Below are 13851 nucleotides of genomic sequence, written 5' to 3' on the forward strand. Positions count from 1 at the left end.
TTTGCTGCAGGGGTGTCACATGTTGCCCTATAACAAACACCTGGTAGTACAGAATAACAGTGTAAAGCTGAGGTGAGCAATGGCTCTAACCTTAAAAGGGAACTTGTTACTTTGGCAAGTATGGGCAAAATATAGACTTTACTGTATCTGCAGTTAACTTTGTTGGGTTCTTCTGGCCCCACTTTCCCTTTACAATTTTATTGCTTGCTATGTGTTCTGTTGGACTATAGAGCTCTTTTGTCTACAGGCAAAATGGCTGCTGAAATCCTCTTAAACTGATGGTAACTGACAGCCACACAATCTTTATGAAGGAAGAATTTCATGAACATTACCATTTTTTAACATTAGACCTGTAGAAGGTGCTTATAATATTTTGGATGCAATTTTCCCTACTGTAGTATGTAACTAATTACCTGTTCTATTAGTTGATGAAATCTTACTCCAGTATAGAGAAAGGACACTGGGTGGAGGAGGAATTTTTCTGAGGCAGTCAAAGAGAAAACACCTATTCTCTGAAGCCTAAAGAAAATAAGTTTTGAATTGTGACTGAAAATAGAGACTGTTCTTTGGAGTAACATGTTTACCTCAAAGGTATCTAAAAATCGTTAGGACCAGAAAACCTGCACCCTAGGATACTTAAAGGATACTTAAAGAGCTCAGCCATTTTATAGCAAGACCGTTATTCCTCATTTTCAAGGACTCTATACTGAATGGCGTAAAGCTACAGTAGTACCAATATTCAAAAAAAGGTTCAAGATGCCAACGGGGAACTACAGACCAGTCAGTCTAACATTAATTGTATGCAAACTGTTTGAGGGAATGATAAAAGACTATTTAGTGGATTTTGTTCGTGACAAAGGTATAATAAGTGATGATCAGCATCGATTTAGGAAGACCAACCTATTACCATTCTATGAAGAGGTGAGTAGAGATCTGGATAGAGGAAAGCCAAATGGATGTGATGTACCTGGATTTTGCAAAAGCATTTGACACCGTATCACATAAACGCTTAATACACAAGCTTAAATCTATGGGCATAGACGAAATGGTGTAAAGGGATAGAGAACTGGCTACTAGAACGTGTCTGGAGAGTATTTATAAACGGTTCTTTTTTTAATTGCTTGACAGTGGTGTGCCCCAGGGTCCTGTGCTAGGCCCAATACTGTTTAACCGGTTTATTAATGATATTGGGGAAGGTGTTGATAGCCATATTTCTGTGTTTGCAGATGATACTAAAGTTGGGAAGGTAATAGACATGGGTTTATACATTATAACATTACTGGAGGACCTGAATAAAATAGGGGAGTGGGCAACTATATGGCAGTTGAGGTTTAACCACTTTGCTTACCCAAATCCCATTGGCGGGCCACCGTAATGAAACGGCTTTGTTTTCCTGCGAACGCAGAAAAAAACCAGTTGAATGGAAACAGCCGTTACCGGCTGTTACACATAAAAGCGAATCGGCGGCTCTATGGCCGTCTGATCGCATGTATGTGCTGCCCTGCGCGCAACCACCCCTCCCGCAGTGCTGCCACCCCGCCGCCCCCTCACCTTCAATCCCGGGCTCCGCTGCCTCATCTGCGGCCCGGGACCGGCTCAGGTGGGTGTCAGGAGCAAGATCAGCGTCTTCCTCCTTGCTGATCTCCCTCCGACGTCTGAATGCGGAAGTGATGTGTAATACATCACTTCTGCATTCAGCTGTCATTCCTCTGGCTGCTATAGCCAGAGAGGAAGCTGATGAAGCAAATCTCTGCTTCATCAGCTTCTTTGGCGGTCTCCTAATTTCTCCATAAAGTGGACCGGTCAGTGTGCCTGTGCTATCATATAGGGGATTGTAAGCCCCCTATGTAATAGCAATAACATTAAGTGTAAAAAAAGTAAAAAATAAATGAAAGTCACATCTAAAGAAATGTGGAAAAAAAACCCGCCTTTTTTTAAAGTCCCCCGTAAATATGCGTCGGGTATGACAACGTGTGAAAACGACAATTGCACTACACATGTTACATATTGCCGCGGACGACAGAGTGAGAGCAATAATTTTAGGGCCATCAATCACTGATAACACTAAACTGATGAGCGGTAAAAGCTTTTAAAGCGTTGCCTAAGTCCAATTTTGGGTATTGTAGTTTTTTGAGGTTTCACAGGCACGTGCAATTTTTTTTAAAGGCTTGACATGTTTGGTGTCTATTTACCCGACGTGACCCCGTGTTTTATACTGTACCAAAAAAATTGGGTAATAATAAATGTTTCATAATTTAATATAGGGGAAACAGCCCCCCCCCCCCGCCCCCAAATTTACAGTAATTTTTCCTTACTATAGTAAAAAATAAAAACTGCAGTGGTGCTTAATTACCACCAAAAGAAGGCTTTATCTGTCCCCAAGAAATGGTATAAAATTAATTTTAGTACAGCGTTGCATGACTGAATAAATGTCATTCAAAGTACCGCAGTGTTGAATACTGAAAAATAAATAGCCTGGACAGGAAGGGGGTTGAACCATCAAGTGGTTAATGTTGAAAAATGTAAAGTAATGCATTTTGGGGTTAAAAATAGGCAAGCAAAATACACAGTAATGGGTACTCCACTAGGGAAGTCAGAAATTGAAAAATATTTGGGGGTCATAGTAGACCGCAGATTGAATAACAGCACGCAATGCCAGGCTGCGGCAAACTAACCTAGCATGTCTTGCATTAAAAAGGGAATGTACTGTACTCATTACTGTAATGTCCAGAGAAGGGCAACAAAACTAATTAAGGGGCTGGAGGATCAAAGCTATGAGACAAGCTTGATAAATTTAAATTTGTTCCCGCTGGAAGGGGGCGTGTTTTGTATATACAAAATGTTTGGCAATAAACTTTTTACTGTACACTTGCTAACAAAGACTAGAGGCCACCACCTAAAATTGGTGGAGAAAAGATTACTCACACAGGGAATAGGGTCTTATTTTCAGTCAGTGGTTTAATTTTGGAACTCTCTGCCACAAGCAGTGGTATCAGCTGAGAGTATTGAATCATTCAAAAATCAATTAGATACCATCCTAAGAGACCATAACATACAGGGGAACAGGTACTCTTAAAACTGAGACCACACAGGGACTCATATACACACTTCCACGCACAACACCCACACAGACACACAAAGGTTGAACTTGATGGACCTGCGTCTTTATTCAACCTCAAATACTATGCAACAATGTAAAAATGATTAAATAAGATAATAAGTTATGACATGCTACACTGCACTCCCAGAGATGAGGGAATGATATTGAAACTTATGGTGCTATAAATGGTGCTATCATGATGCTATAAAAGAACTTCTGTGCAGAGGAATGAAGTGAAAATTGCACAGAGAATGGAAGATGGGTCAGAAAGTACACCAACATGGTGGAGTGATTACCAAGAAAGAAGAGGTAAGACCTCCAGTATCTCACAGTGTACTACGTTAAGGTGCACTTCACTGATGGATCCTTTTCAATTATAATTTTGTTCAACTCTGGAATTTATTCTTAAAATGCATTTAAGTACCTTAAATATTAACAAAAATTACGTTTATTTGTTTATCACTTGGCAATAGATCCTCAAATCCTCTCTGAATTCGTGCTGACACTGTTCTTCCTTCTGGAGGGTGAATACTTTTGTTCCCCATGGTCCCTGTGTGTGTTGCAAAGTAGCCACCGCTCCAATCTTGCTACTGTGATGGACTACAATCTCACATTAAGTTTACTAATTTGTATTGGGATTGTAGTCTATTATGGGGCGAGCTTGGAGCGGTGGCTACTTTACATAAATACGCTCTGGGATAACCTTCCGAGCGAAGAAACTCCCTAGAGGTTAGGGAGTGGCCCCACCGGCCAGGATATATATACTAACATGATAACTAATTCAAAGAGCTCTGTATGCACCTCGGCATATTCCATATAAAAATGCAGAGAAATTATATACTGTATATTAGAAATAGTCATAAAACTTAATGAAATGCATCAGCACATGCCTCTTTTTTCATGGATTCTTTCATCAGCTGCTCTTCATAATGCTAAATAAATTCATCCAAATAATTACAAATCAACTCAATTTAATAGATGGATGAGAAAAACGTTTTGATAAGAGATACATTTTAATCATAGCAAAGTAATCAAGACAGCGTTGTGGTTATTTAGCCAGCACCTTTGCCTTGCTGAACATTTGAGTGTGATGCCTTTATGGCATATTTTCTGCTTATGTTTGATTGGGTGTTTTCCAGGGGTATCCCCTACATTTCAACACATATTGGTAGGTTACTTGGATTTTCACTAAACCCTTCCCAGGTTGCATGCACCTCTGAAACAGTAGCAAAATGTTTTCATGTACTCTCCTAAGCTCTGCATGATATGAGCTCTCCCATTCCTAGAATGACTAAGTTTTGTATTAGAAACAATACAAATTCCTTCTCGTTCATTGAGGGGCACAGGATTGGGATGTCCAAAAGCTACAAAACACTAACAAGCCCACATCACAGCAACAAAACCTAGGACTGTCTGCTCAAAATGCTGCCTGTAAGACCCTATGCCTGAAGCTGGAATCAGAGGAGGCTTTAACATCTTGATAAAACTTAGAAACCTTCTGAACAGAAGACCAGGTGGCGGCGGCTCAAATTTGGGAGACAGTAGCCTGATGTCAAAACAAAAATGCCAAAAGGCAGCACTCAGAGATCTGGTAGAGTGTACCTTAACAGGAGAGGGTGAAAGACAATAAGCGTGGATAATCTGTCTGAGCAGTTGCGAATAGGTGGAATGAGAACCAGATTCCCCTTAGTAGAGGTATGATCAAGAGTGAATAGGTTTCTCTATTTGAAGAGGTTGCTGTGAGATAAACATATACAGCACATACTACATGATGCATTGGAGCAAGAAGAACAATGTCCTAGTTGAGGTGAGAGGCTGAAAATACCTTGGGAAGGAAGGAGGTTTTAGGCCTTAACACTATCTTGACCTTATGAAAAACAATCTTTGCAGGACAAGGCCACCTGCTAAGAAACAAGCCTCACAGAGGTGATGGTGACAAGCAAGGCAACCTTGTGAATAAAAGCGGAAAGAGGAATATTCCTGATAGGTTTAAAAGGCAATTTTTGAAGAGCTGAAAGTACCAAACAGATCTCAATGTGAAACACAGAGGGAACTACATGTGAAACACCCTAAACAAAGGTCTTAATTAAAGACCGGGATTCCTGGTGTGATCTTTCCTCACACCAAGTGAAGTATGCTTTACATGTGTGATAGGAGACCTTGTGGGAAGTAGACTTCCAGGCCTTTAGCATTGTGGAAATCACAGATTTAGAGATACCCCTGTGTCTCAAGACTTGGCCATCAAAAGCAACCTAAATCCAGTAAGCGTGGAGCAGGGCGTTCAATCACTCCTTTGACAGAAGGTCCCCATGGTCTGGAAGAGCCTATGGAGCATCTGCCAGGTGTCTGATCAGGTCAAATTATCACATATATCTGGACCAATCTGAAGCTGTGAGTATCATCTGAATAGCCTCCAACTCGATCCTGCAGAGCAGATGAGAAAGGGGTTTCAAGGGAGGAAAAACATAGATCATGTTGTACTAATCCTACCACCAGAACCACCAGAGCATCCACCTCCAGAGCCACCAAAAGATCTCTTGAAATGGAGGCAAACCTGTTTAGTTTGTGGTTGAACCTTAATGCTAGGAGGCTCACATCTGGTCCCTCATCTAGTGCACCGCTCCAAGAACACCTCTGGGTACCTAGGGTCCAGGAACTGCCTGGTGGATTCCATGTGGATTTTTTGGATCAGAATTAAGGCATGTCATGGGATTAAAAATGGGCCCTATACCCCTTTTCAATTTGGGACTGAAAAATTTAGGAGTAAACTCCGAAACTTCTACAGTAGGGACTGGTGTGCACTGCAGGCAGCACCAGAGCCGTAAGTGGATCCAGAGCTGGAAGGGCCCATTATAGCAGGATTGCTCTCCGTGTGTCTGAGATGATTTGCTGCAAGGCAGGGACGATGTAGCTCAGAGTATAAGGTTAAACCTTGGGTACTCATGAACGAGCTGGTAGAAGCAGGAGAGATTCAGGTCATTCACATCAAAAACCAACTAAAAAAGATACCAGTGTCACTTGCAACTAAGAACAGTAGCAGAGCATGATATCTCACGCTGAATTGGCGGGAACAAGAGCACAGAGCATGCACATGTGTGTGGCACGCCCCTTAACTAAATCACTCAATCCTTTAGAGCAGGGGTGGCAAACAAAAGGCCCGCGGGCCGAATCCGGCCCGCCGGACCTTGTAATGTGGCCCGCACAGCGCTGCCTGCTTTCAGGATGGCGGAGCGGTGAGGGGGAGAGAAGCCGTGCCCGCAGCTGTCAGGATGGAAAATATGAGTGATAAATGGGTGTGGTTACTGGGGGTGTGGCCACTAAAGGGTGTGGCCACTGAGGGGTGTGGTCACTGAGGGGCGCTGTAAAGCTGTAAAGCTTTCTCGCACAGGGCGCCTAAAGGCCTAAGGCCGGCCCTGATCGGGACCATCCCTGAGTGAAATCCTGAACAGAGCCTGGGGTGGATTAAGACATACAGTATGTGTCACTGCTCTGGCTCATACACTGGTGTGTGTATATTTTAACTTAAAGTACTGTAAACATGGCTTTTGTCCTTAGAGCAGCTAAGGATAGCCTAGCCCATAGAACATGGTAATATGAGCTTTGAGCTCCCTCTGCTGGATAAAAGTAAAAGTTTAACATATTGATACTTTATATGTTTACTTGATGGAAAAAAAAGAATGTTCATAGTGGCAGAGATTGCTGGCAGTTTTTTGGGCAGTTTTTTTCCCCCATCCAGCGGGCTGGATGGGGGGAAAAACGCAAAGTACTGATAACACAGGAGATCCACCCACAGAGGGATGGTACCACTATAGCCCAATAAAAAAAAAGGTACTATAGCCCAATACAAAGGGAGGGAGCCGCCTATACAGGGAGGTACAAGAGCTGGTCCAGGTAGGAAGGTAGGGGAGAGTACAGATGTGAGGAATTTTTAGGCGCAATCCTGACCCCTGCACTGTGTACGTAGCGTACTTTTGATGGTGGGAGGGCTCTTGACATCTGCTGTATTGGGAGTGGGGTGCTCTAGATGTCTGCTTATAATTATTATGAGAATAATTTAATTCCATGCCAGTTGAAAAGGAGGGTTGCAGACTGCTGGTATCGTCCACAGGAGAACTTTATTGAGGACACCATGGTGTTCGGTCTGAGCAGTCTCCAATAATTTTCTTGTGGATGTTACCAGTGATGTGTGACCCTCTTTTTCAAATTTACATCACCTGCTACAGAAGTGTGAGTGGGCTCCATGCTGGTCTGCACCTGCCCTTTACAGCACTGCAATGGTTACATACCATGGCAGGTGGAGCAGTAAACTTCGGATATACTGACCAATTCCATATCACTTTATCAATTCCATATCACCAGTAGCAACTGAATGCAGAGGCAACTATTTATGATAATAAAGAGTAGATGCATAGTCCTATACAACCGGCCCTTTGAGGGTAACCATACTGCTGATGCGGCCCCCGATGAATTTGAGTTTGCCACCCCTGCTTTAGAGTGAACCCTTTTTATGTAAAACAACCGAAAATAGGGATAATAAAGGTGTCCAACAGTCCTAGTAGGTAACTCTTTGAGCTTTGCCTACATGGCCTACTCACAAAATAATTTGTCAGAGATTGGGTCACATCAGAGGTCATGCCACAGCTCTGGATGAGAGAAGTGTTTACTAAAACAGTACACTCAGGTCTGGAAAGCATCACAATGCAGGACCCAGTTCCCTAAGACACTTTTCAAGCTAGCACTGCAGTTGCCTATGCCAGCAGGATTCAGGTACTGCCTTCAAAGTTATTGCTGAGGATACGACAATCCAGATATCTGCATATACAGACAAGCTCAAGCAGCATATAGGGAAGCGTTGATTGAAAAAAAAATAAAAGCTTGCATTACAAAAACCTAAAGGAAACAAAAATTGGAGAACGGAAGCGCCACTACCTGGCGCAATAAATGTGGTGAGGCCTGGTGAGAGGGATAAGTAATGTACTCACCTATGGTAGGTGGATCATTCGCTTTTAGGACGGCCGTCAGATGGAATGGAGCAGGTGCGGGAGACGGTCCTTCTTGGGATGGGTGGTGTAGTGGTGCGACACAAAAAACAGGAAGGTAAGATGAGGGAGGTAAGCACAAGAAAGGAGAGATTTTGTAACTCACCGCGAGGAAAGTAAAAGCTGGCTCTCAACGACAGATGTGGGCTCTTGTAGAAGGCTGCAGGATAATCCTATGGATGGGTGCTGGCGTGGCGGTCCTGCTGGACATCTGCGGTGTCCGGCGGTGTGTAGAGACGCGGTGCTGGAGGGTAGTGTGGATGCCGAGGTGTTGTGATGGCCCTCCTGATATGCCTGCTGGAAGGGGGGTGAGGATCCGAGGTGGAGGCAGAGGTGGATGAACGCTGGGTCCTCCTGATAGTCCGGCGAGTCTGTGTCCTCAGACTGTCGGCTTCCGATGACGGTGCAGAGGTGTGGAGAGGCAGAGGGGGCGGAGCCCAAGGGTCAGGAATAGTTTTGGCTCGGTGGAGAGATGGAGTGTTTCAAACACTCAGTGGGTCCTGGGTTCGTGCTGGCGACGCGTTTCGAAGGCAATACCTTATTTTTCAAGCCGATATGTCAGAGCTGATCAAGACGGCGTTGGCGGGAAAAACAGAGTTTTTATGTGTTGGGGTGGGGAGGGGCCCTGGTGTGTGGGCGGAGTTGATGGATTGTGATAGGCCGAGAATAAGGGGGGGTGGCTAAGGTCTGGGAATGAGATGAGATTGAATAAGCCGAAGCTGAGAGGTTGGGCTAAGGACAAGTGGGCGTGCTGGAATTCAAGATTGATTGGTGTTTCAGGAAATCTGTTCGTACTGAGTCCCGAGTCAGAGATAGGACTGAAGGGATAGTGGGCGTCGTTTGCGGATGTACCGAGGCCAGGTCAATTAAAGTGACAGGCCTATAGAATAGCTTTCAGATAGCTGCTGTTGTGATAGCAGCTAATGGGATAGGTGGTGAAAAATAGTTGGTTATTGAGGGGGGAAGGGAAAAGGGGAAATCAACAGGAAGAATATCCAAAGTAAAGGTAATAGATGGTTAGATCTACAGAGTTACAAAATCTCTCCTTTCTTGTGCTCACCTCCCTCATCTTACCTTCCTGTTTTTTGTGTCACACCACTACACCACCCATCCCAAGAAGGACCGTCTCCCGCAACTGCTCCATTCCATCTGACGGCCGTCCTAAAAGCGAATGATCCACCTACCATAGGTGAGTACATTACTTATCCCTCTCACCAGGCCTCACCACATTTATTGCGCCAGGTAGTGGCGCTTCCGTTCTCCAATTTTTGTTTCCTTTAGTACACCTGTTGGACACCACGGTCCGAACACCACGGAAGCTGCACACCCGCAGAGCAAAAAAGACGCTCCCATTTTTCTACAAAATTAAAAACCCACACCCCCCCCCCCCCCTCCTTCAAACTCTCTCCTTAAAAATTCCCCCACGCTCCATTCACGAACGTGGTACCCACCAAGTACCACCACTCATCCCACCTTTTTTGAGCGCCACACATGGGGTAAAAACTCTTTGAACTTTTCATTACAAAAACCTAAGAGCATTATTGATGAGAATTCTGATATCTATTGAGGAATCATTATAGAAGGAGCATCAATTAATACATATCTTGTCTGCAATTGGCTTGCAAAGGAAACAATATATTTTATCATTTTGAGAATGCTTAAAGGAAACTCGTGCTGTGAAAATATGTAGGTTGCTCTTGCTGACCTCTCCTTCTAGAAATGCTAGCTGCCAATCTATGACCTGTTGCAGTTTGGCCATTCATCAGAATTTAAAAATCACTTACCCGTAAGGGTTCAACGTTCGTAAACCAAACTTCAAGGCTTCCTCCCACATGCCAAGACTGATGCATGAATCCATGGCTAGGTCAAGAAGCTTCAGCTGTTGAATATTCTTGTCTGGTAGCCCACTGTTATTGAGCAGTTTCATACTCAGATTCAAGACTTCTTCTCTTTCTGTTACTAGAATTAAGAATTTGTATTTTTCCCAGCATGAACAGCCTCTTTCATCATTGCAGCACTTCATTTTACTTGGTTAAACCAATGTGATTTCTGGCAGTCATTCAACATGGAAGATTGGCGACATCTAGTGGAATTACTGAGGGGGGCTCTGGATTGCAGGTAAATATTGCAGCAAAAGCTGCCTTTTTTATTTTTATTTTTGGGTTTGTTTTTTTTAAACTTGACTGGAACACAGGTATTCTGCTGATGTTTAGGTGATACACTATATAAATGGGAGTGCACACACTCATTGGAAAGATTTCCTTTCCCATTACCAGTGTCTATCTATTTGATCCTGCTAGAATAAACTGTAGGCCATACAATCCAAGTGTGGTTTCTAAAGTATAAAAATGTCACCTTTAACTAAGTAAAGCCAGCTTGCTATTTACTTTTGTTAGGCATAACACTTAATGCTCAAGACTGTACAAAACAGAAGCCTACTGCTGCCTAATGTGTCCATCTGTCGCCCCATAGGAAGCATTCTCTCCACAAGCAGGCATGGGGTTTATATGAGCAGCGATCAGGTATATTAGGCCTCAATGAAGCACGCTGATCTCATCTTTAATAAATGCTTAGGATTGTAGAATCATGCACATAAAGGGATATTTAAATACTGCAGTGTTCATTCACAATCCTCCCTTATTTTATACATGGCGGTATACTTTAGAGTTACCTGTTAGGGTCAAGTAATATCTGTCTGATATAAGAAAAAAGAGTTTTTGTGAGATTAGAGATTCTTATCAGTGGGATTTCTATCCTGGTATAATGATATTTTAGTAGTTCCCCCATGGGCTAACAGATTAGCAGACCCCCGCCAGCTATACAAGGGAACACTTTTGTTGAAGGAGATCGTGCAGCAGGTGTTAAGTTGCTGTCAGTTAACTCTATCTGCAGATGTTACATGACAAAAAGGATAAAGCCAAGTGTTTTATGTCCCCTAAGGCTAAATACTCCACTTATAATCCTTGTTTTAATAAATATCACTGACAGCTTAGCCTGCATTTTCTGGTACATAAATTAAAAACACCGAAATAAAAATGTAAATGAATTGTGAACTCTTCTCTCTATAAAGCTAAACTCCAGTCAATCCAAAACATGTATAGCTGTCCCCTATCTATTACACTAGGATACAAATCCTATGTAACTATGTAAAAAACTTAAATTAATTGTAACTCTTCTCTCTTTAAAGCTAAATTTCAGGTAAGCCAAGAACATGTATAGCCGTCCCCTATCTATTATACTAGGACCCAAATCCTTTGTGTTCAGCTGCCCACTTTATACAGGATCTGTGCTGTTCATTGCCACTCTGGGACTACAGTTCCTAGAACTCTTTTGAAGCACCACCATATTATCAATATACAAAATGACAGCAACAAATTAATATCACAAAAAGAATAATACATGCAGCTCATTGGCATAGTGGCTAACACTTCTGCCTTGCAGCACTGGAGGTCCCCAGTTCAAATCCAGGTCAGAAATACTATCTACAAGTAGTTTGCATGTTCTCCCTGTGCTTGCGTGGGTTTCCTCTGGGTAGTCCGGTATCCTCACACTCCAAAGACATGCTGGTAGGTTACATGGCCCTGTATGCATGTGAGATTGGTACCTAAGATTGTAATCTTCTTGAGGGCAGGGACTAATGTGAATATGTAAAGTGCTGCGTAAATTGACTGCACTAAAAATAAATACCTGTAATAAATAGAGGTAGGAGCATTGCACTAGTATTCAGTCCTTGCTTGACACTCTTGGAGATTAATGTTGTTGCATTGCCTGGAAACAGCACTGTCACTGCAAAAAAATGCATTAAAATCTGTAGTCCATTGTGAGGAGATAGGGGTGGAATTTTAGTGCAGATTGAATTTAGGAAAAAGGGTGCTAGTCTGAAAACAGACGAATAGGCATGGGCATCTATGGTAGAGGCTAAAAACAGGAAGACTTTTGGATGGGCAAGGGATAAAGAATGTTGAACCAAACAGGACATATGAGGGAGTGCACAGTGATATCAAGTGGTTTTTATTGAGCCCAGAGTCAGATTTAAAGGATACATGTACTTTCATGTATCAACAGCTTCCCCCTCTCACATGTATTAACAGCTTCCCCCTCTCACATGATAGATGCATCCTTACCTAGATCTGACTGTTACTGCCTTCTGCAATGTTCACAGCATGGAGCTGTAGCAGTAGGTCATCTCCTAATATTGGGCATCTATAGAATGTTCTAGAATGTAACAGATGCATCCAGGAGCCATCAGCATTGAATTGCCTCTGAATGAGCAGCTGTTTCAGGCGGGTCTTGTCTCCCTCACAACCGCCCCCCTCATGCTTGTTATTGCCAAATTCCTGATCAGAGTAAGCAGAAAAACAGACCCAAGGTCAGAGGTGTGGCTGGGTGGGGTTACCATGGCAACGGCTGTGCTGGTGGGGCTCTGTGGACCAGAGTCATGGGTCATTTGCTAAGGCATGACTCATTAAAGAAGTCATAAAAAAATACCCTTGCAGTAGGACTACTGCCCGCACTGCAAACGTTAAGGGTCCACTCACACTACGCATTGTGTTAATCGTACATTAGTGTGCACTTGGCACATGCTATCGCACAATTCCCCTAGCATGTGGTACCCTGTGCTTGGTGTGTTGTACTGCAATTCATTTCAATGGCACCCCAACCCAGCAGACATAGGGTACCACAATACCATGCATGGAAAAAGTAGAGCATGAACTACTTTTTTCTCACCGTGCTGCAATGCAACTATCTCTCCTCACTCTCTCCCCTGGCTGTCTCTCCTCGCTATCTCTCCTGGCTGTCTCCCCTCGCTCATCCTCCTGTCTGTCTCTCCTCGCCCATCCTCCTGGCTGTCTCTCCTGGCTGTCTACCTTCGCTCTCTTCTGTATTTTCTCTGAAGAAAAGTGTTCGGGTTTAGCTTAAAGAAAACGTAACAACCCTATTCATAGCACAGTCCTTTCTTAAAGGAGAACTATGGGGTTCTATCTTTTCTTTATTAATGCATTCCTTAGGCTAAATAAGTAAATTATGTAATTTACTCTAATTAGCCAAAATGCGCAATAAGGCTGTAAAACCTAATTTAAGGTGGTGGGCGGGGCTAAGCGCCGCAATGAGGAGACATCCCGACGTGTCTGACGGGATCCTCCCCACTGATCTTCCTCACTGTGACTGACAGTGATTCTTGAGAGCTGCTGCGCGTCCACGAATATATGGACATGCGCAGCAGCTCTCTTCTTATCTGCACGTCCCCGTGTGCCAGCCTTCAAGACAGCTGATGTGTAGCTCTTGATCCCCTCCCTCCTCCTCATCTGTCCCGCCTACTTCACGACACGTGTAGTGTACAGCACAGTCAGTCCATATTTGGTGAATTATGTCACTGGGTATCCCTGCAGACTGGCAAGCATCCGATCAGCAGGGATCCCCAGTGACATCATTCATCATATATGCATTGGCAATACGTGGTAAATGCTGAAGAGAGAGAGAGAGCTCCTTCCCCTCTCTCTCCCTGCCATTTGTGACAGCAGCCTTGGCGGCATTATCGAGCAGCAGCAGGAGGAGCGGGTCCAGATACCCACAGCTACGTTCAGGTGGTGGAGGAAGCCGGGATCCGTAAGTGCGGTCTGGCAGAAGAGCCGGCCGAGACCCTGAAACGCCGTCGGATAGCATAGGAGGCTGGGACACAGAAGCGCTGACAGAAGTCATTTTCATACTGAA

At 43.7% G+C, this 13851-nt stretch overlaps 1 protein-coding gene across 1 annotated transcript in view; it reads right to left on the reverse strand.

Annotated features, from left to right (window-relative positions):
* The window catches only part of SMYD3 (SET and MYND domain containing 3), a 423906-nt gene that overhangs the window by 73349 nt on the left and 336706 nt on the right, over positions 1-13851 (reverse strand). Inside the window, exon 10 of the mRNA XM_018557057.1 lies at positions 9924-10092. Within this exon, the coding sequence (XP_018412559.1) occupies positions 9924-10092 (169 nt within the window). The remainder of the gene's footprint in view (positions 1-9923; positions 10093-13851) is intronic.

This window comes from Nanorana parkeri, unplaced genomic scaffold (assembly GCF_000935625.1).
Source record: "Nanorana parkeri isolate BGI_ZX_2015 unplaced genomic scaffold, ASM93562v1 scaffold264, whole genome shotgun sequence".
NCBI lineage: Eukaryota > Metazoa > Chordata > Amphibia > Anura > Dicroglossidae > Nanorana > Nanorana parkeri.